The sequence below is a fragment of the Pygocentrus nattereri genome, chromosome 8, assembly GCF_015220715.1.
Source record: "Pygocentrus nattereri isolate fPygNat1 chromosome 8, fPygNat1.pri, whole genome shotgun sequence".
Taxonomy (NCBI): domain Eukaryota; kingdom Metazoa; phylum Chordata; class Actinopteri; order Characiformes; family Serrasalmidae; genus Pygocentrus; species Pygocentrus nattereri.
In genome coordinates, this window is record NC_051218.1 from 12,518,427 (window position 1) to 12,533,616 (window position 15,190).

Consider the following 15,190-nt stretch of genomic DNA (forward strand, 5'->3'; position numbering starts at 1 on the left):
TTTGTACATAAAGTGCTACAACAATTCACAACTGGAAATAAAACTAAATGAGCTTTTTGATCTTGAAAAAAAGGGCGTTTCCTGGAAAGATAAATCATTACACATCTTAAACAAGTCCTCACAAAATTTACAGATCTTTTTGCACTCAAGAAAACAAAAGATGCCTCTCACACTCCAATACGCACACTCGTGAAAGAGGCCTATTTCTATTTGAAAGAGAATCTAGTCCATTCTAAAGGTGCTATTAGGTACTAAATGGCTCTGTGATCTAGCTCACTGCCCCTAGAACTGGCAGTGTTTTCACTGAGAGCGTTGCCTGCTCTCCCACTGTCTGTTCCAGAGCTGTTAGAGCTTATTTACTTACTTTTTCCACACCAGCAAAGTTCTGGCTTTGCTTCCAAACCACAGAGCAGTATCTGTTGATAGATGATGATAATGCACTGTGGTGACTTGATAAAACATGCAGGAATACATCCTGTCAATCCTGAATGCTACTCCAGTCTTGTGGTGGGGAGCCAGAGCTAGTTTATCATAGTTTCCAGTTAGAGGTGCTTCTTCTAATGTCATTTGTCCTTTAACTGTCTGAACTGTCTGATTCTGAACGTCACTGCTTATAACAGCTGTCTTAAAGGGGAATTCCACCAAATTTTTAAAAATGTTCAGCAGAATTTATTCTTCACAATGTGAAGTCATTGAGAGTGGTGTGATTTGAAATGATTCATTGTAGATTAGACTTACAGACTCACATTTCCTTACAGTGGTGGTTATAGGAACCAGGATTCACAATGTCTGCAACACAAATAGAGCCATTTTATTTACTGTTCAAAATAACCAGTGAACCTATATGTCTTCTGCTTTTTATATGTACTGATAGTAAATGTAAAATAGTGATCGATCTGAATAAATAGTTTTCTTTGGGGACTAACAACCTCCTGCATGAATGGTTTTTGAAGATAGGCTGGAGAAAAATCATAGAATATTCGTAACCATTCCATAATAACAGTAATAAGCTTATGCAAGTTTTTTGAGGTATTCGCTTCTGACGTCTGGTTCCTATTATCATCACTGTGTGTAATTATAACGGTATGTTTCACTAGAACAAAGTGCTTCACATCAAACCACACTGAATGACTTTGTTTATAACATTTAGATACTTTAGAAAAATCAGTACAATTCCCCATTAAAGCTCTTATCTATCTCCAAAATAGACAACATAAACTAAGCATAACAAACGTGATAAAAAAAAAACGAATGACATTCAGCAAAACTTCAACAACTGAATTCTGTGTGTGTGTGTGTGTGTGTGTGTGTGTGTGTGTGTGTGTGTGTGTGTGTGTGTGTGTTTGTGTTGAGTATGTGCAATGTCACATGTTTTAAGTTCACTCTCTTGTCAAAACTATGGCCAGTTACAATCCTCTCTTAGTTCAGTTCTAACTTTATGTTCCTAATCTCTCCCCAGCTCAAGGCCTTGACCAGACCAGCTTAGCATATACATGTTTGCATATTTCTGTGTTTCTACATACAAAAGAGATTGTGTAGGCTTTGGGTTCGAAGTGTAGTTGGACATTAGGGATGGGTTTAGAACTACAGGATTCAAGGGTAAATGCACAAAGAGAGTACTCACATATCCCATGTTCCATCCCTGTTTTATTCCCTATGAAATGTGTTGTAATTAAAAAAAAAAACAATTAAATATATGACCTGTGATGTGTGTGTATATATGGTTTGTTACATATGATGCTCCTCTTTATGAAAAAAAGAATTACATATATATATACATATATATGTGTATATATATATGTATATATATATGTATATATATATATATATATATATATATATATGTATATATATGTGTATATATATATATATATATATACAGGAAAAGCATATTGCCGTTTTTTCCTTTGTATTTTATACTTACAGAAAGCATTGAATCAAATGGATAAATACTTGCACTTTAAATATATTAAGAAAAATAAAAGATCTGCATATTATTTTTGATAGGAGATCTCACATTCAAAAGAGTATAACGTTACTTTCCAGGCTTTGTGACAATTGCTGTTGGGCAAAGATGTATCATGTTCTTCTACTTATTGAAGTCTATTTTGTCTGTGTTACAGAAGGTTTACTAAAGTCAATTGCATGATGAAGTAGTAGTGCACCAACTGTTCTTTTATTTAGTTGGTTAAAATGTCTGATGAAAAAAAAACTGTGATGATTGCTCTCATGTGCGTACCCATGTTAAACTTCAGCCATCCATTTTAGAGTATTACTTTTTTTTTGCCTTCCTTCTAACATAAATATGGTGCTTACATTGGCTTAGAAGAAGTCCCTCTCATTCTACTCTTCATCATTGCCACTTTCGTCATCATCCTCTGTATCCTGCATCCATTCCCTTGCTGTTTGTGTATTATCACAAATTTATTGAATTTCCGTTGTTGGTAACAAGTGCGTTTTTGTACAGGTACACGTACCTTGTTTCTGAGTTGGAAAGCCTTTTTTTTTGTCTGAAGATGACTAATTGCAATAAAACATCCATTTCCCCTGGCATTTGTAGTGGCTTTTCATATGACTGTTGTCTGAAATGACAGAAGCATATTAACCCTTTTGTGGTAAACACAGTATATGAATCATCTCTGAATGAAAAGCAATGGAAAGTACTTAACAACCGATGTACTTAATACAAAGTATGGACAGCTTCTGGTGCACTTTCTGCCATTCGCTGAGTCATAACTTCTAGAAAGGCATGATGATAATGAGCTTGAAGTCTTTTTCCAAGTGCACTCATACAGGAGGTCATAACTGGTGGGGGAAAGAGCTGTCCACGGTGCTGAAACCAAAACGTGTGACTTGAGTGAAATACTGATTCAAGCACACTCTAAAAAATGGTTCTTCAAGGGTTCTTTAGTAGTTCTACATAGAACCATTTCATATCTAAATGGTTCTTTTCATGGTAAAATTCAGTTCTTCAGATTGATGGATATTGCACCAAAAAGGGTTTTTCTTTTGTCAGAAGCTTGGCATCATACCAGTAGAAAACCCCCTTTGGTGCTCTGTAGAATCATTCAGAAAATGTTCTATATAGAACCATAAACAACACATTCTCCATCAACCTGAAAAACCTTTTCACCATGCAAAGAACCTTTGAACAAAACCATTGCCTGTACTAAAGAATGCTTGAAGAACCATCTTTTTTTAGAGTGTAGGTATCAAACCCCAACCTATGTAGGAGGTTCCCTGTAGAACTGCATCTATACAGTGCATCTAGTTCAGGCTCTATTTCCTTTTGTTGAACAACGGCAGTTCAGGAGAACAGAACATAATTCAATTAAACGCAGAATAATAATTAGTAACAAAATAAGAACTTCAGTCCATCAAAACTTAATTAGCTGGACTAGTAAGTAATAATTTTGTTATGAAGCGAGGACCATAATGCATTGAAACGTCATTAAACTAAAATAATACAATAAAGAAAATACTTACATTTATGGGTTTCTTTGGACACTTGCACAGCCAACATGACAGTTTTTCTTTTTTTCTGATAAAAATTGCCTCTGTTTGGAGGGCCATGTAGCCCTAACACTTCACCCTGCCCCTCTATCTCAACAAACATCAGGACACCGTACCCCGCTTGGATGCGCAAAATGAAGGGATAAGGACTAAGTGGTATGGGCAACAGGTGAAGTGGGAGTGGGTCTTAGTTAAAGGCATTGGATGGTGGGTAATGATGGACCAACTGGGTCATTCCTGTATGGGGGCCCTCCAAACGCCTCACAAATAAATAGATTTTGGCTTGTATTTGGCTAAATTGAATAAATATTTGAAACATTGAATAGAATGAGTAAATATTTAAGTTCCAATTAACGACCCCGCCCCCCTCAAAAGCAAATGTGGTTTGATCCTCGAGTGAGCAAGCTGTTGGAAATAACAGGCTAAAAAGAGCCGTCAGCACTTTTTTCTTCTCGACCCAAAATAAAAACTAAAACTTAAGATCTCAAAAGTGCAAGAGAGCGAGTGAGAAAGCTGAAAGAGGTCAGGCAGGGAACTGTCCTTTCAGAAAACAAGCGAGCCTAAAGTGTCAAACAGTAAATATGTTGCAGTAAAGTAAGCTAGCTTGATAGCTAGCTAGCAGTTAGCTCATAAGCAGTCGTTCATAGCAAGCACGAGCTAATAAAGGACTTGATTCAACGCAGTAAGCATTTTATTAATAGTTCATGTCACAGTGTTTTTGGGATCATAACCCAGCGACGCTCAGCCTCAGATAGGCAGCGCACTGTTAGTTTCCGAGGCAGCCACAGACACTGAGGGAGCGAGGCAGCACCTCCTCGTCCTTTACTGATGCAGCTGAAGACATGAGACCAGGACAGCTCAGCAAACAGGTGTTCCAACTTACATTCAAACACTTGTTGAGCATTTTCAGTGAAGATACTGAATGTTTTTGTTGGTTTGTTTGTCTCTTGAATTTCCCTCTAATTATATTATCTTAAACAGAGTCCGCAATAAATGGTATATTGGCAAGTGAGAGGAAGTCTAGATAACATGTCTAATATTCCTCATTTTGAGATTGTCGTAATTTTGTTCAATGATTATTTAACTCTCACGATATTGGCCGATAATTTTGCTTGCTTTAAGAAACTTGTGAGAGGTCTATTTCTATTTGAAAGACCGTCTAGTCCATTCTAAAGGAGTCTTTTAGGTGCTAAATAGCTCTGTGATCTACCTCACTGCCCTAGCTGTAAAGGCAACTCAGCAAATTTGTTGCTAGATTTAGGAACTTTTTTCAAAAAGCAACAAATTGAGCTACTTTCAATAAATATTTGGAACTTTCAGCAACTTTTGAAAAGTGACTTAAATGCTAAAGTGCAGGCATTTCCTTATACACGACACACAAAACGATCTTCTCTGTCACACACCGTCGCTCTGCCTGGCTGCAGTAGTGCTCTGTGAGTGACGTCAGCAGTAGTGTTGGCTCAGCTCCGCAGGCAGCAGCAGATGCGGGCTGACTGCAGAAGCAGGGGGATGCGATTGACGACGCAGACTTAAACTAAACCTGGCCATGTACGGGGTTGAACACGTTCAATTCGGAGTACAATTGTTTGGTTGGGATGTCATAAAAAAAAGACATAGCAGCGTTAACTATCTCACAAGGGCAAAGCCTTCAGTAATTACTGCAGTAATATTCCATTACATAATGACGCCATCACAGCGTCATGTAGCAACTTTAAGCAACAAATCGTCGTGTCTGCCCAGAGCAACTTCCCCTGAAAATGAGTTGGCAGTATTGGCCCTTAGAGCTGGCTGTGTTTCCATTGAGAGCATTACCTGCTCTCCCACTGTCTGTTCCAGAGTGTTAGAGCTTACTTACTTACTTTCTCTAATACAGTTTTCCCTCCTGCTCACTGATTGGCTAGTTGAATTCTTAATTTGGCTAGTAGGATTTTCCTTACTGCCATCTGACTGGCTTGCTGAAGCTTCCCTTGTGCCATTCAATGGTGTTTTTTTTATATAAATTCCATCCAGCACATTAACATCCATGGTTTTTTCTTCTGTATGCTAATTGAGTTTTCCATCTTGTGATTGGTTTGCTGTATTTTTCCTCCTGCCAAATTGATTGGACAGTTTAATCTTGTTATCTGACCTGCTAGATTATTTTTTTTTCTTCCATCAGAGAAATACCTCAAGCCATCACTTAAGTGTATAACACACCCAAAGGACAGTCGAGGTCTTCTGAGTACACTGATTAGACAGACCAATTCTGGCAGTGTTTTTTGAAAAGTCAGTCTCCAGGAGGATCACACATACAGTTTACAGTTTTAAATAAATAAGAAGACACATCATTTTTGTTTAACAAGATATTTGTCATGCTTGGAGTGTTCTTATGCTGAAAGCACTAGGAAAAATGCTGAAGTGTACCTTTTGCAAGAAAACATAGGGACAATTAATAAATTCCAAACAGAGCAGGGGAAATTATAAAATAATCATCACAATCTTTTATTACAACAGCATTTGTATTCTACCCTAAACATTGGGGAAAATCGTTAGCACAACAGCCAAAGCGACAAGTATAGGGAAGTCAGTTTAAGAAAGCAGTTACTAAGAGTGTATAAAATTGCAGCTCTTTATATGTTATTACACATATAGCAGTGTGAGAGCCAAAAGCTCATTCTCTCACTCTCACCATCATCATGCGTCAAAACTGCACTAGAAAAATCTACTTGCCATTGCTCGAACACAGAAAGTCCGTACCATGAGGATGGATGGAGATACACCTGGGGCCGACAGTACGCCAGTTGAAGAGCCAAGCATTGTTATTGTGCCATGGACAGTCTTCCTCATTACAGGTTACGCTGATCTCATCTTCACTATACTGATTTACAGTATAATAATGCATTTTATAGGTGGTCTTTGTATAATTTATTCCCCTATGCTACAGCATGAGATGCAGACATTGGTCAGAGTTTGCAGTCCTGCTGCTTCGTGCTTTGTATGGGATTGCTGGGAAGGCTTTCGTGGTCTGCTAAAGAAGATGAGGACTCGTGTGTCGCATTCAAACACATACAAATCATCTTCACTGTTGTACTTCGACATACAAGTAATTCCCACTTTCAGCTTACTTTTTCTTTCGCTCTCTCCGTCACACATCCACACGCACACCCACACTCATGCATACATCTTCTGATGCTTTGTGTTCCTGTTTCTCATTTCATACCCTGTCGTTTTTTAGATACTTAAGACATTTCTGTAGAATAAGATCCTCATATTGGGTCCCCTATCACCCCCAGCAGGTAGCTCCATTGAAAAAGAACTCAGATTAAATATAGAATCGACTAATTTAAGATAAATTGCTTTCAACATTACAAGAGTCTGCTGTAATGGCTCAGAAAAGAAAACCTCACAATAAATATGACATAATAAATAATGGGGATATTTGCATCATACTGTAGACAGCTCATATGAATCTGAACACAGCTCAGCATGTGACAGAGCCCTTAAAATGGCTACTACTGAGGCTGAGACATCGAAGGCCTCGCGAATAAGCCAAGTGCTACATCTCTAGCAAACATCAAACAAGTTGGTCAGGAAGCCGCCCCTACATACAGCCTCGGACTATTCACGCATTATGACGTCACTATAATGGTGTCATTACAACATGTCATGACGTTATGCTGCCGTGTCATAAAGAAAAGCTTCCAGAATATATTATGATGTCACAATTCCTTACTGACATCAAGAAAGGTGCCTTGTGACGCTGCAGTAGAACGTCTCTTGACGTGTCCTGACATTACAATAAATTAGCCTCGTGATCTTCATAGTGCATCTCTTTGCCATCACAATAAACTGCCATGTGATGCCACAATCAACTTGGCATGAAACGCAGTCATTTGACATACATTTTGAGCCTCTAATACAGTCTTGGTCTCCTCTTAAATTCTGCATTTCCTTTTTTGGCACATAATGAATGTTCATTTTTCAGTATTAAAAATGTTTACGAGCGTCATAATACTAATGATACTTACAATAGTCATAATTTACTGTACATTGTTTTTATGCTACGTTCATGTTTCTCTCTTTTTCCAGAAAGAGAACTGCCTCAGCTGTCCAATACCATCGTGGCTGAACTTCAACCACAAGCAGAGAGTTCAAAAGTTCATGTGCACAGAACCCAAGATGGCCCTTCAGCTGTGGTTGTTGGGGTTTTTATGACCGGTTCGGCCGTTAAGCCCATGACCCTGGCTGATGGACGGGCTGGACTGGGTTTTGCGCAGGTGGCAGTCTCTGCTGTCTCCACTGAACACACTGGCCTCAATCTTGTCCAGGTCGTCGCTCCCCACGCGCAGTTTGGCCTGAAGCAGGTTGACGTACGTCTCATAGCGGCTTTTCTGCACCGACAGCAAAACACACATAAACAAAGCAGTTGATAACATATTCTACACTGAAAGGGGGCATATATAAAGGGGATACAATGTCTAGTTAAAATCCTTTATTTCAGAAGAAACAAATGCCATCTTTTTGCCAGACTTTTGTACACACAGTGCGCATTTCTTACAGAAATGGGCAAAATAAATACTATTAAAAACTATTGTGGCAGTAAATGCATTTTGCCTGGAAAACACTGTAATCTTAGAAAAAGATAAGATTATTTCATTAGAATATATACAAATAGGAATTGGCATCATTAGTATTTGATCTATTCCAGTACTGCTTACTGCTCACTGAAAACAACTTATTGATACTCTTTTCGATACTACTCTCCACATTTTTTTAAAGATGTGACACGAAAAGATTTGAAAAGCTTCAAAATGAAAAGATGTGACAATGCTGTGGTTATCTTCTTACAGCTAAAATATTAGCAAACATAAGCAATACAAAATGTGTTACCCCTGGTTGTCAGGACAGCTCAAGTTCAAACTTAGGCTACCTAGCAGTTAACGATTGCTAGCAAGGTGATTTAGACTATGAAACTATCCTATATCCTATATTATGAAACACAAGCCTGAAGTTGGCTTCCTATCTGCCATCTTCTTGATTGAATTTTCTTGTTCAATCTTAAATGGTATAGCCATTATTAGTATAACTATAATAATAAAAATATCCTACCTAGAGTTTTCTGTAGGGAACTACCTATAAATATGCGGTACAGTAAGACATTTTGATAAGGCAGCACAATTCCTCAGAACACCAGGAGGCTGAACTAAAGTCATAGGTACAGCAGCAAATACACTGCATTGCTTTAGATTTATAGAATGTTGCATGTGCAAGTGTTTAATGAGGTAGTTGGTGTTTTCCCTTTACATGCTACTACTGTTTTAAAAGCATAATATTTATCTGCATTATCATTACCTTTAGTAAAGTAAGCCCACACTTTTGAACACCTTTTGGCCAAGATTAGAGAGCACAGAATGATGCTTGGCATTTGAAATGGTTAAGGAAGTCAGAGGCATGTTAACGTCTGTGAATGATGTGAAGGAACGTAAAATGAATTAATGTTACATGCATACCAATAGCAGCACTGTATGTTCAGGAGGAAAATCTGAACTACAAGGTTTTTGTACAACAGGGACTATGCATATATATTAGTAGAGTAGTATACTGTCCCACAGTGGTCTCCAACCCTGGTCCTAGTGACCTGTTTTCCAGCAGAGTTTAGATCCACCCTGCATCCAATAAGCTGCCCCTGCCCTCACTTAACTACTACTAATCTAATCTGATCTAGCCAATCAGGGCAATGGGAAGCGGTCAATTATCTGAAGCAGGTAAACAGTGTTTGAAACTAGGCTTTGCAGGTCCAAAGTTGGAGACCACTGCTGTACCTTCATGCCTGTGTATATTGCATACTACTGCATAATTGCAGTCTACTGTTTACCAACTGCAATGTCATTTTACCATAGATACCACTGCATTTCAATGCACTTTATCTGGGCATGGACTAATGCCAATTCATGCAAGACTCATTGCACTGCCAGACCTGGGCATGTTCCTTCTTGAACTATGTAAATTGAGCTCAGCAGTTGTTCACCTCTGTATCTGGTTCTACCACTTCTAAACTATTATATGTATTACAGGGCCAGAGACTATATAGGAATCTATATATATATATATATATAGTATATATACAATGGGTGAGAGAGAGAGAGCTGACCTCATAGGTAAGGTAGTGCTCTTTGAGGCGGTACTCCTCTGTCTCTTTGCTCTTGGGTGTAAGCTCTGGAGGGTTCTTCTTGTGCTCCTCCACCTCCAGAGATATCTGCTTTAGTTTACTCTCATGACATTTCAGCTGCTCCTCCTGCATCAATCACATGTGCCGATAAAGCAAGGTCAGAGTGGACAGACCAGTTAGACAAGAGAATATATTGATGATGCAAGTTACATGCAATTGATTGTTAAACCACAGTGTGTGTGTGTGTGTGTATATATATATATATATATATATATATATATATATATATATATATATATATATATATATATATATATAAAAAAAAACACAAGTCTTTATTTCTTGCACATATGCAAATCATGACAAAATTGGTCATGACAAAAAGATGCATTTTTTATATACTTTACTTGTTTCATTTAAAGTGTGTTTATTTACATATACCCAACTGTGAGTGTGTGAACTGTGTGCACCTGGTTGAGTCTAGTTGTGGAAGATGGAAGCAGTGGTCTGCAGAATTTCTTCATGGAGCCGATGGCTGCAGGGAACGCAGGAGCAGAGAACAGAGCAGCTACCAGATTTATCCTGAAGATCCACGACATCATCTCCTCCTCACTCCTACACACATGCACACACACATCTGTGAGTGGTAATAACTAAATGTAGAGTATCACACACTATATGTCATCTTCACTAATCTCATTTAATAAACACTGTGTTTATTAGGGGCTGCATGATTCTTCTACTTCTACTAGTCGACCAGTCATTCATAAACCAAAGACTAGCTGACTAGTCATCATTAACATACAAAAACACAAGTGTTTTGGTCATCTTTGAAACATGGTCATACTAATAGCCTGCTAATATGGCTTGGTTGTAGCATCAGATACTGCAATTCCAGGTGTGAGATGTGCACTGCCTAAGAGTTTTTGTTGTATTCTCTGTAGGTTTTAGCCTCAGGCACTCACAGTACAGACAGTCTAATGTAAACTGCATGCTAAAATCACCAAAGCTCTCAGAATCTCACCTATCATGGAATTTATGCTACCTAGCTATCCGTTCTTCTGTGTCGGTAACAACGGTACTTAAAGACAATTTTCATGATACATATCACAATATTTTGACACTTCTTTACACTTTAAGACAATTCATTACTACTGCCACATTTAAAAACTGCCATCATAAATCATGAAACAAGAAACATGCAGTCTTCTTTAGTACTTATAGTAATCACAATACACTCAGAAATGCATACTGTTTATCACAATAACAAAATTTATCATGATAATAAAATATATTTCTCACACTGATTTTATCAGTCCAATGGAAAACAAATGATTGTTTATCCAGCTAAAAGCTGGTAGCGAGCAGTTACATTTCTATGTACCAATAAACCTTTCAAAACAAGATGGCAGCCCACCCATTCTGGCTTATGAGTCTGTACTTTACCAGTTTACTCAGCTTGCGGTGATATCGACACAAATAAAGTAGTCTTGACTTATAAGTAGTCTTCTCCTTCCCTCACTGCAGTTTGTACTGTTGCTGTATTTCAAGCACTGTCCTCAAACAGTGGACCGCTGCCCACTGCGCCGAATAATGGGTTTATTAGTCGACTAGTCTATGCAACCCCTAGTATCCTCCTTCTCACTGCCCTAAAGTAAAATGAGGTGTCAGCTTACGGTGCCTGGAAGAGAAAGACCCTCCAGTCTGACGTTTTGAGTTTGAGCACATTGGGTCTCTTGCTGTAGTCACAGGCCCTGGTGGCCAGTGCATGGTGCACACGAACTGCATTTTTCAGGTCCACTTCAGACAGGTCCTTATCTGGCTTATACTCATCCTGAACACAAGGGGCAGCAGAGAGCACAGCATAAGAGAGAGAGCTGAGGCACTGATGAAGCTGGATAAGCTTGGTCATGTTGCAGTATTGTGTGTGTGTGTGTGTGTGTGTATTACTTTCTGCAGATAGAGGATCATGCCCTTCAGCACAGCATAGAATTTCTTCCAGCCTCGCCGCCCTCTCGGGGCTAGAGAGAGAGAAAGAAAGAGGGAGAGAGAGAGAGAGAGAGAGAGAGAGAGAGATAGATGGATTTCAGCAATGCTTTCATTTGTTCCATATCCAGCTGTGAAGGTTATCTCCTCTACGTGGCTGAAGCCCAGGATTTCACCAGCCAGTCTGCCAGCTAAGCTCCAATTAGTCTAATTAGGTCTTACATCATACTAGAGCAGCTATCTTAGAAACCTTGGGGCCCCTGAGGGCCAAATTTTTACTGGTAATATAACATTATATCATACTACCTTCTTTAAGGCCAAATAAGTCAGCTGTATGTGCATCACTATTTTGAGGACTATTTTACTGTGTGCTTTGTTCTTCCCTGCATGAAAAGAAATATTTCTTGGTTGGCTGAAATTTGTTGGTGTCTGTCTTAACCTTTCAAGGCTGATACAAAAAGTAGTCAATTTATTCTGGTTACTTTTCTCCATTAATAGTATGATTTCTCTGTGCTGTTTGGATTGAATGTATTAAAACCAACCTTTTCGAAAACTGCATGGAATGCTCCAACTCACAAAACCACACAAAAATCCACTTTACCGTGACTAACATGTGCCATAACTCTTCTGGCAACAGGTTTAAATCAGGTTTTCTCCTTCTCTCTACCTGAGACACTTACTGCGTTTGCCGTCCATGTCTGCATGACTCTTGCGAGTGAGGATGCCGTGTTTGTACGTGGCAGCATTGAGCAGCAGCGGGATTGCAATGAAAGGGTTACTGCCGTCTGTTACCCTGACAACCCGCTTTCCTCCCGCCTCGCACTGATCTTCCACCAGCTCTGACAGACTCTTCCTCAGCTCCTCTTCCTCACTGCAATAGGAGAGAGGTATTACACACATACACTAGCATATACATCCTGATTACAGATTATTTTGATTGCACAGAGTTTATCCTGATGCACAGATAATAAACAAACTGTGATGCACAAATGGAAACGGAAGATGTTTACTCCAAATATGCAATTACCAATTTAGTTTGATTTTTGACGATGTGTGTGCAATTTTATGACGTAAATAATGTGACGCAGGTTGGTGTTCTCACGCTGTAGTTGAATGCTGCTGGTACTTATACCAAAATATAATAGCATTACTGTGCATGACTCATTGTGGTATACAGGCTGTTGTCTTATACTTTAAATATAGCACTTTATTAGATTTATGTTATTTAAATTGTCAACTAATTTATGATCTATGGATTTGCTATCTGGCCATAAAGAAATAAGAATCAGCAATAAAAATGAAGGACTGTGCATCGCTATAAACAAATGACATAAAAGATCAGTCATACACACACCAGCTTAGATGCAGTGGAAGCAGATACTCACATGGCCCATTCTAATTTCTCATTCTTTATTGAATTATACAGCACCTAAACAAGACAAAGAGGAGAGACCTAATGTTAGTGTTTAAAATGCAACAGGTTTCCACCACTTGGATCTTTGTGTCACCTACAGCTTCTGGATTTAATGCTCTGAAAGGTTCTACTACCACAGGACCAGAAATGATCAGCTAGATGATGAGCATACTAGTTTGTACAACAATGACTGAAACATTGAACTGTCTTTAAGGTGCAATAGTGACGACAAGTTCTCGTCTATACATCAGAAGTCAGTACCTTGAGTAATTCTTTGGGAAAATCTTTGCCGTCATTCAGACCATCCAGATTGCTAATGAACTGCTGGCAAGACATCTTCTTCCCAATGTTCTAAAACGAACAAATCCATACAGAGATTAGGATCAGTTTTAATTGATTATACAATGTTGTTGTAAACAAGTATCCAAAAACAAATTAGCAAATGTAAAGCTGCTGAGGCAGTGATTAGGACAGTGACAAAGATGTAAAGGAAGGAGAGGAAAGCAAAAATATATACCTAAACTGATATTAAAGGGACTTCTATCACATTTTTCAAAATTTCTGTATATTTCAATTGTTGTGATATAAAAAAGGACATTGAGAGTGTTTTGATGGGAAAAAGTGCATAGTAGAGAAACCTACTAACCAGGGGTCACTTTATTATCCAAAACCAGCAATGAACCTAAATGTGTCTTTTGAGTTTGAGTTTATATGTAATGTTGATAATAGTAAAATAATGCTAAGCTGGAAAACACCCTGTATTTTATCCCTCTGCCATGAACACATAATAAAAAAAATGTTTATGGCCAAAATCTTCTCAAACTATTGTAAAACAAGTCCTCAGGCATCACAACCATAACCGTTCTACACAATAACTTCCTGTGAGGTAGCATTAAAAGGCATTAAACTCCTCAGACATCTGGTTCCTATCAGCACCACTGTTACCAATTCTGACTCAGTAAGTTTCTCTTAGACAAAAGCATTTCACAATAAATAAAACTACATCTTAACCATGCAATTATGCAGAAGTTTTGAAAAATGTTTGGAGTTGCTCTTTAACAACAATGCCACCAGAGGGCAGTAATGCATCAACAATGATTCCCCTTACAGAGCAAATCATCCAGGCTTTCTAAATCCGCACCATTTTCTTGCCTTTGTTCATCCAAGAACAAAATCCATACCAACACATTAAACTCCATGTTTTGGCCGTAGTGTAATCTCTATAAAAATGCAGTCTTCCCACACAAGACAGTTAGAAATAGAGGTGACAATCTATTTTAGAGAAACATGCAATGTTTGGTAGGAACAAAAGATAAGATTGCTATGGGTTGTACAGCACTGAAGAAAAGAGAATCACACAGAGGAAAAACACAAAGAGGAAGCTGCACTTACCACCTGCTCATAACAGCAGTCGCAGAATGAGATAAAGGTGCATCAGGAAAGATAAGCCAGAAATACAGAAGCAGGAGTGTTAGTGGGACAGAGACTTGAAGAATGGCAGTGTTAGAACTACAGCAGCTTTAGTCTCTATAGGGAGAAACATCATCATTCTGGACAACATCATTCTGTAATTTCAGGGAATTCACAGTGAAACAATAATACAAATCAGCAATCACAGCGTAATGATTTCAACAGTCAAATTTACATTTAAGATACAGCTCACAGGTATATTCTTGTACCTTATACATGTCTCCCATTTGCTGTCTTTCATGGAAACATTAAAGGGCCTATATCATAATAATCTACTGTTAATCATCTTCAATTTCCAACCTCTATTTATTCTATAGACTTAAACAGGCTGTTTTTATTACTGTGCCTTTAAGACCTATATATGTAAATGATCTCTGTTCTGATTGGCTGACCTGTATTGTGCCTTTATACACTCTCTATAAACACTTTTTATAACTTCAGTGTAAATGGGTGGATATAAGCCCCTGTAGGTTTAATAGGCAGAAATATGTAAAGGCTTCAGGTTGTAGGCTTTGAAAAGTTTCAAAACATACCGTTTCAGTGTTTACAACTACATCAAACTCTTTTAATGCTAAAACAAGGAAAATTCAGTTTTCCTTCATATGGACCCTTTAACATATAAAGTCAAAAAGGAGTGGGCAATGTATAACCTTTCTGTT

At 38.3% G+C, this 15,190-nt stretch overlaps 1 protein-coding gene across 1 annotated transcript in view; it reads right to left on the reverse strand.

Moving 5' to 3' along the window:
• Positions 1-7,679: 7,679 nt before the first annotated feature.
• Positions 7,680-15,190, reverse strand: part of psd2 (pleckstrin and Sec7 domain containing 2) — a 52,517-nt gene continuing 45,006 nt past the window's right edge. Inside the window, exons 8-15 of the mRNA XM_037540630.1 lie at positions 13,323-13,412; positions 13,033-13,076; positions 12,328-12,518; positions 11,612-11,682; positions 11,338-11,495; positions 10,132-10,276; positions 9,644-9,787; positions 7,680-7,883 (exon numbers count right to left, since the gene is read on the reverse strand). Of these exons, the coding sequence (XP_037396527.1) occupies positions 7,680-7,883; positions 9,644-9,787; positions 10,132-10,276; positions 11,338-11,495; positions 11,612-11,682; positions 12,328-12,518; positions 13,033-13,076; positions 13,323-13,412 (1,047 nt within the window). The remainder of the gene's footprint in view (positions 7,884-9,643; positions 9,788-10,131; positions 10,277-11,337; positions 11,496-11,611; positions 11,683-12,327; positions 12,519-13,032; positions 13,077-13,322; positions 13,413-15,190) is intronic.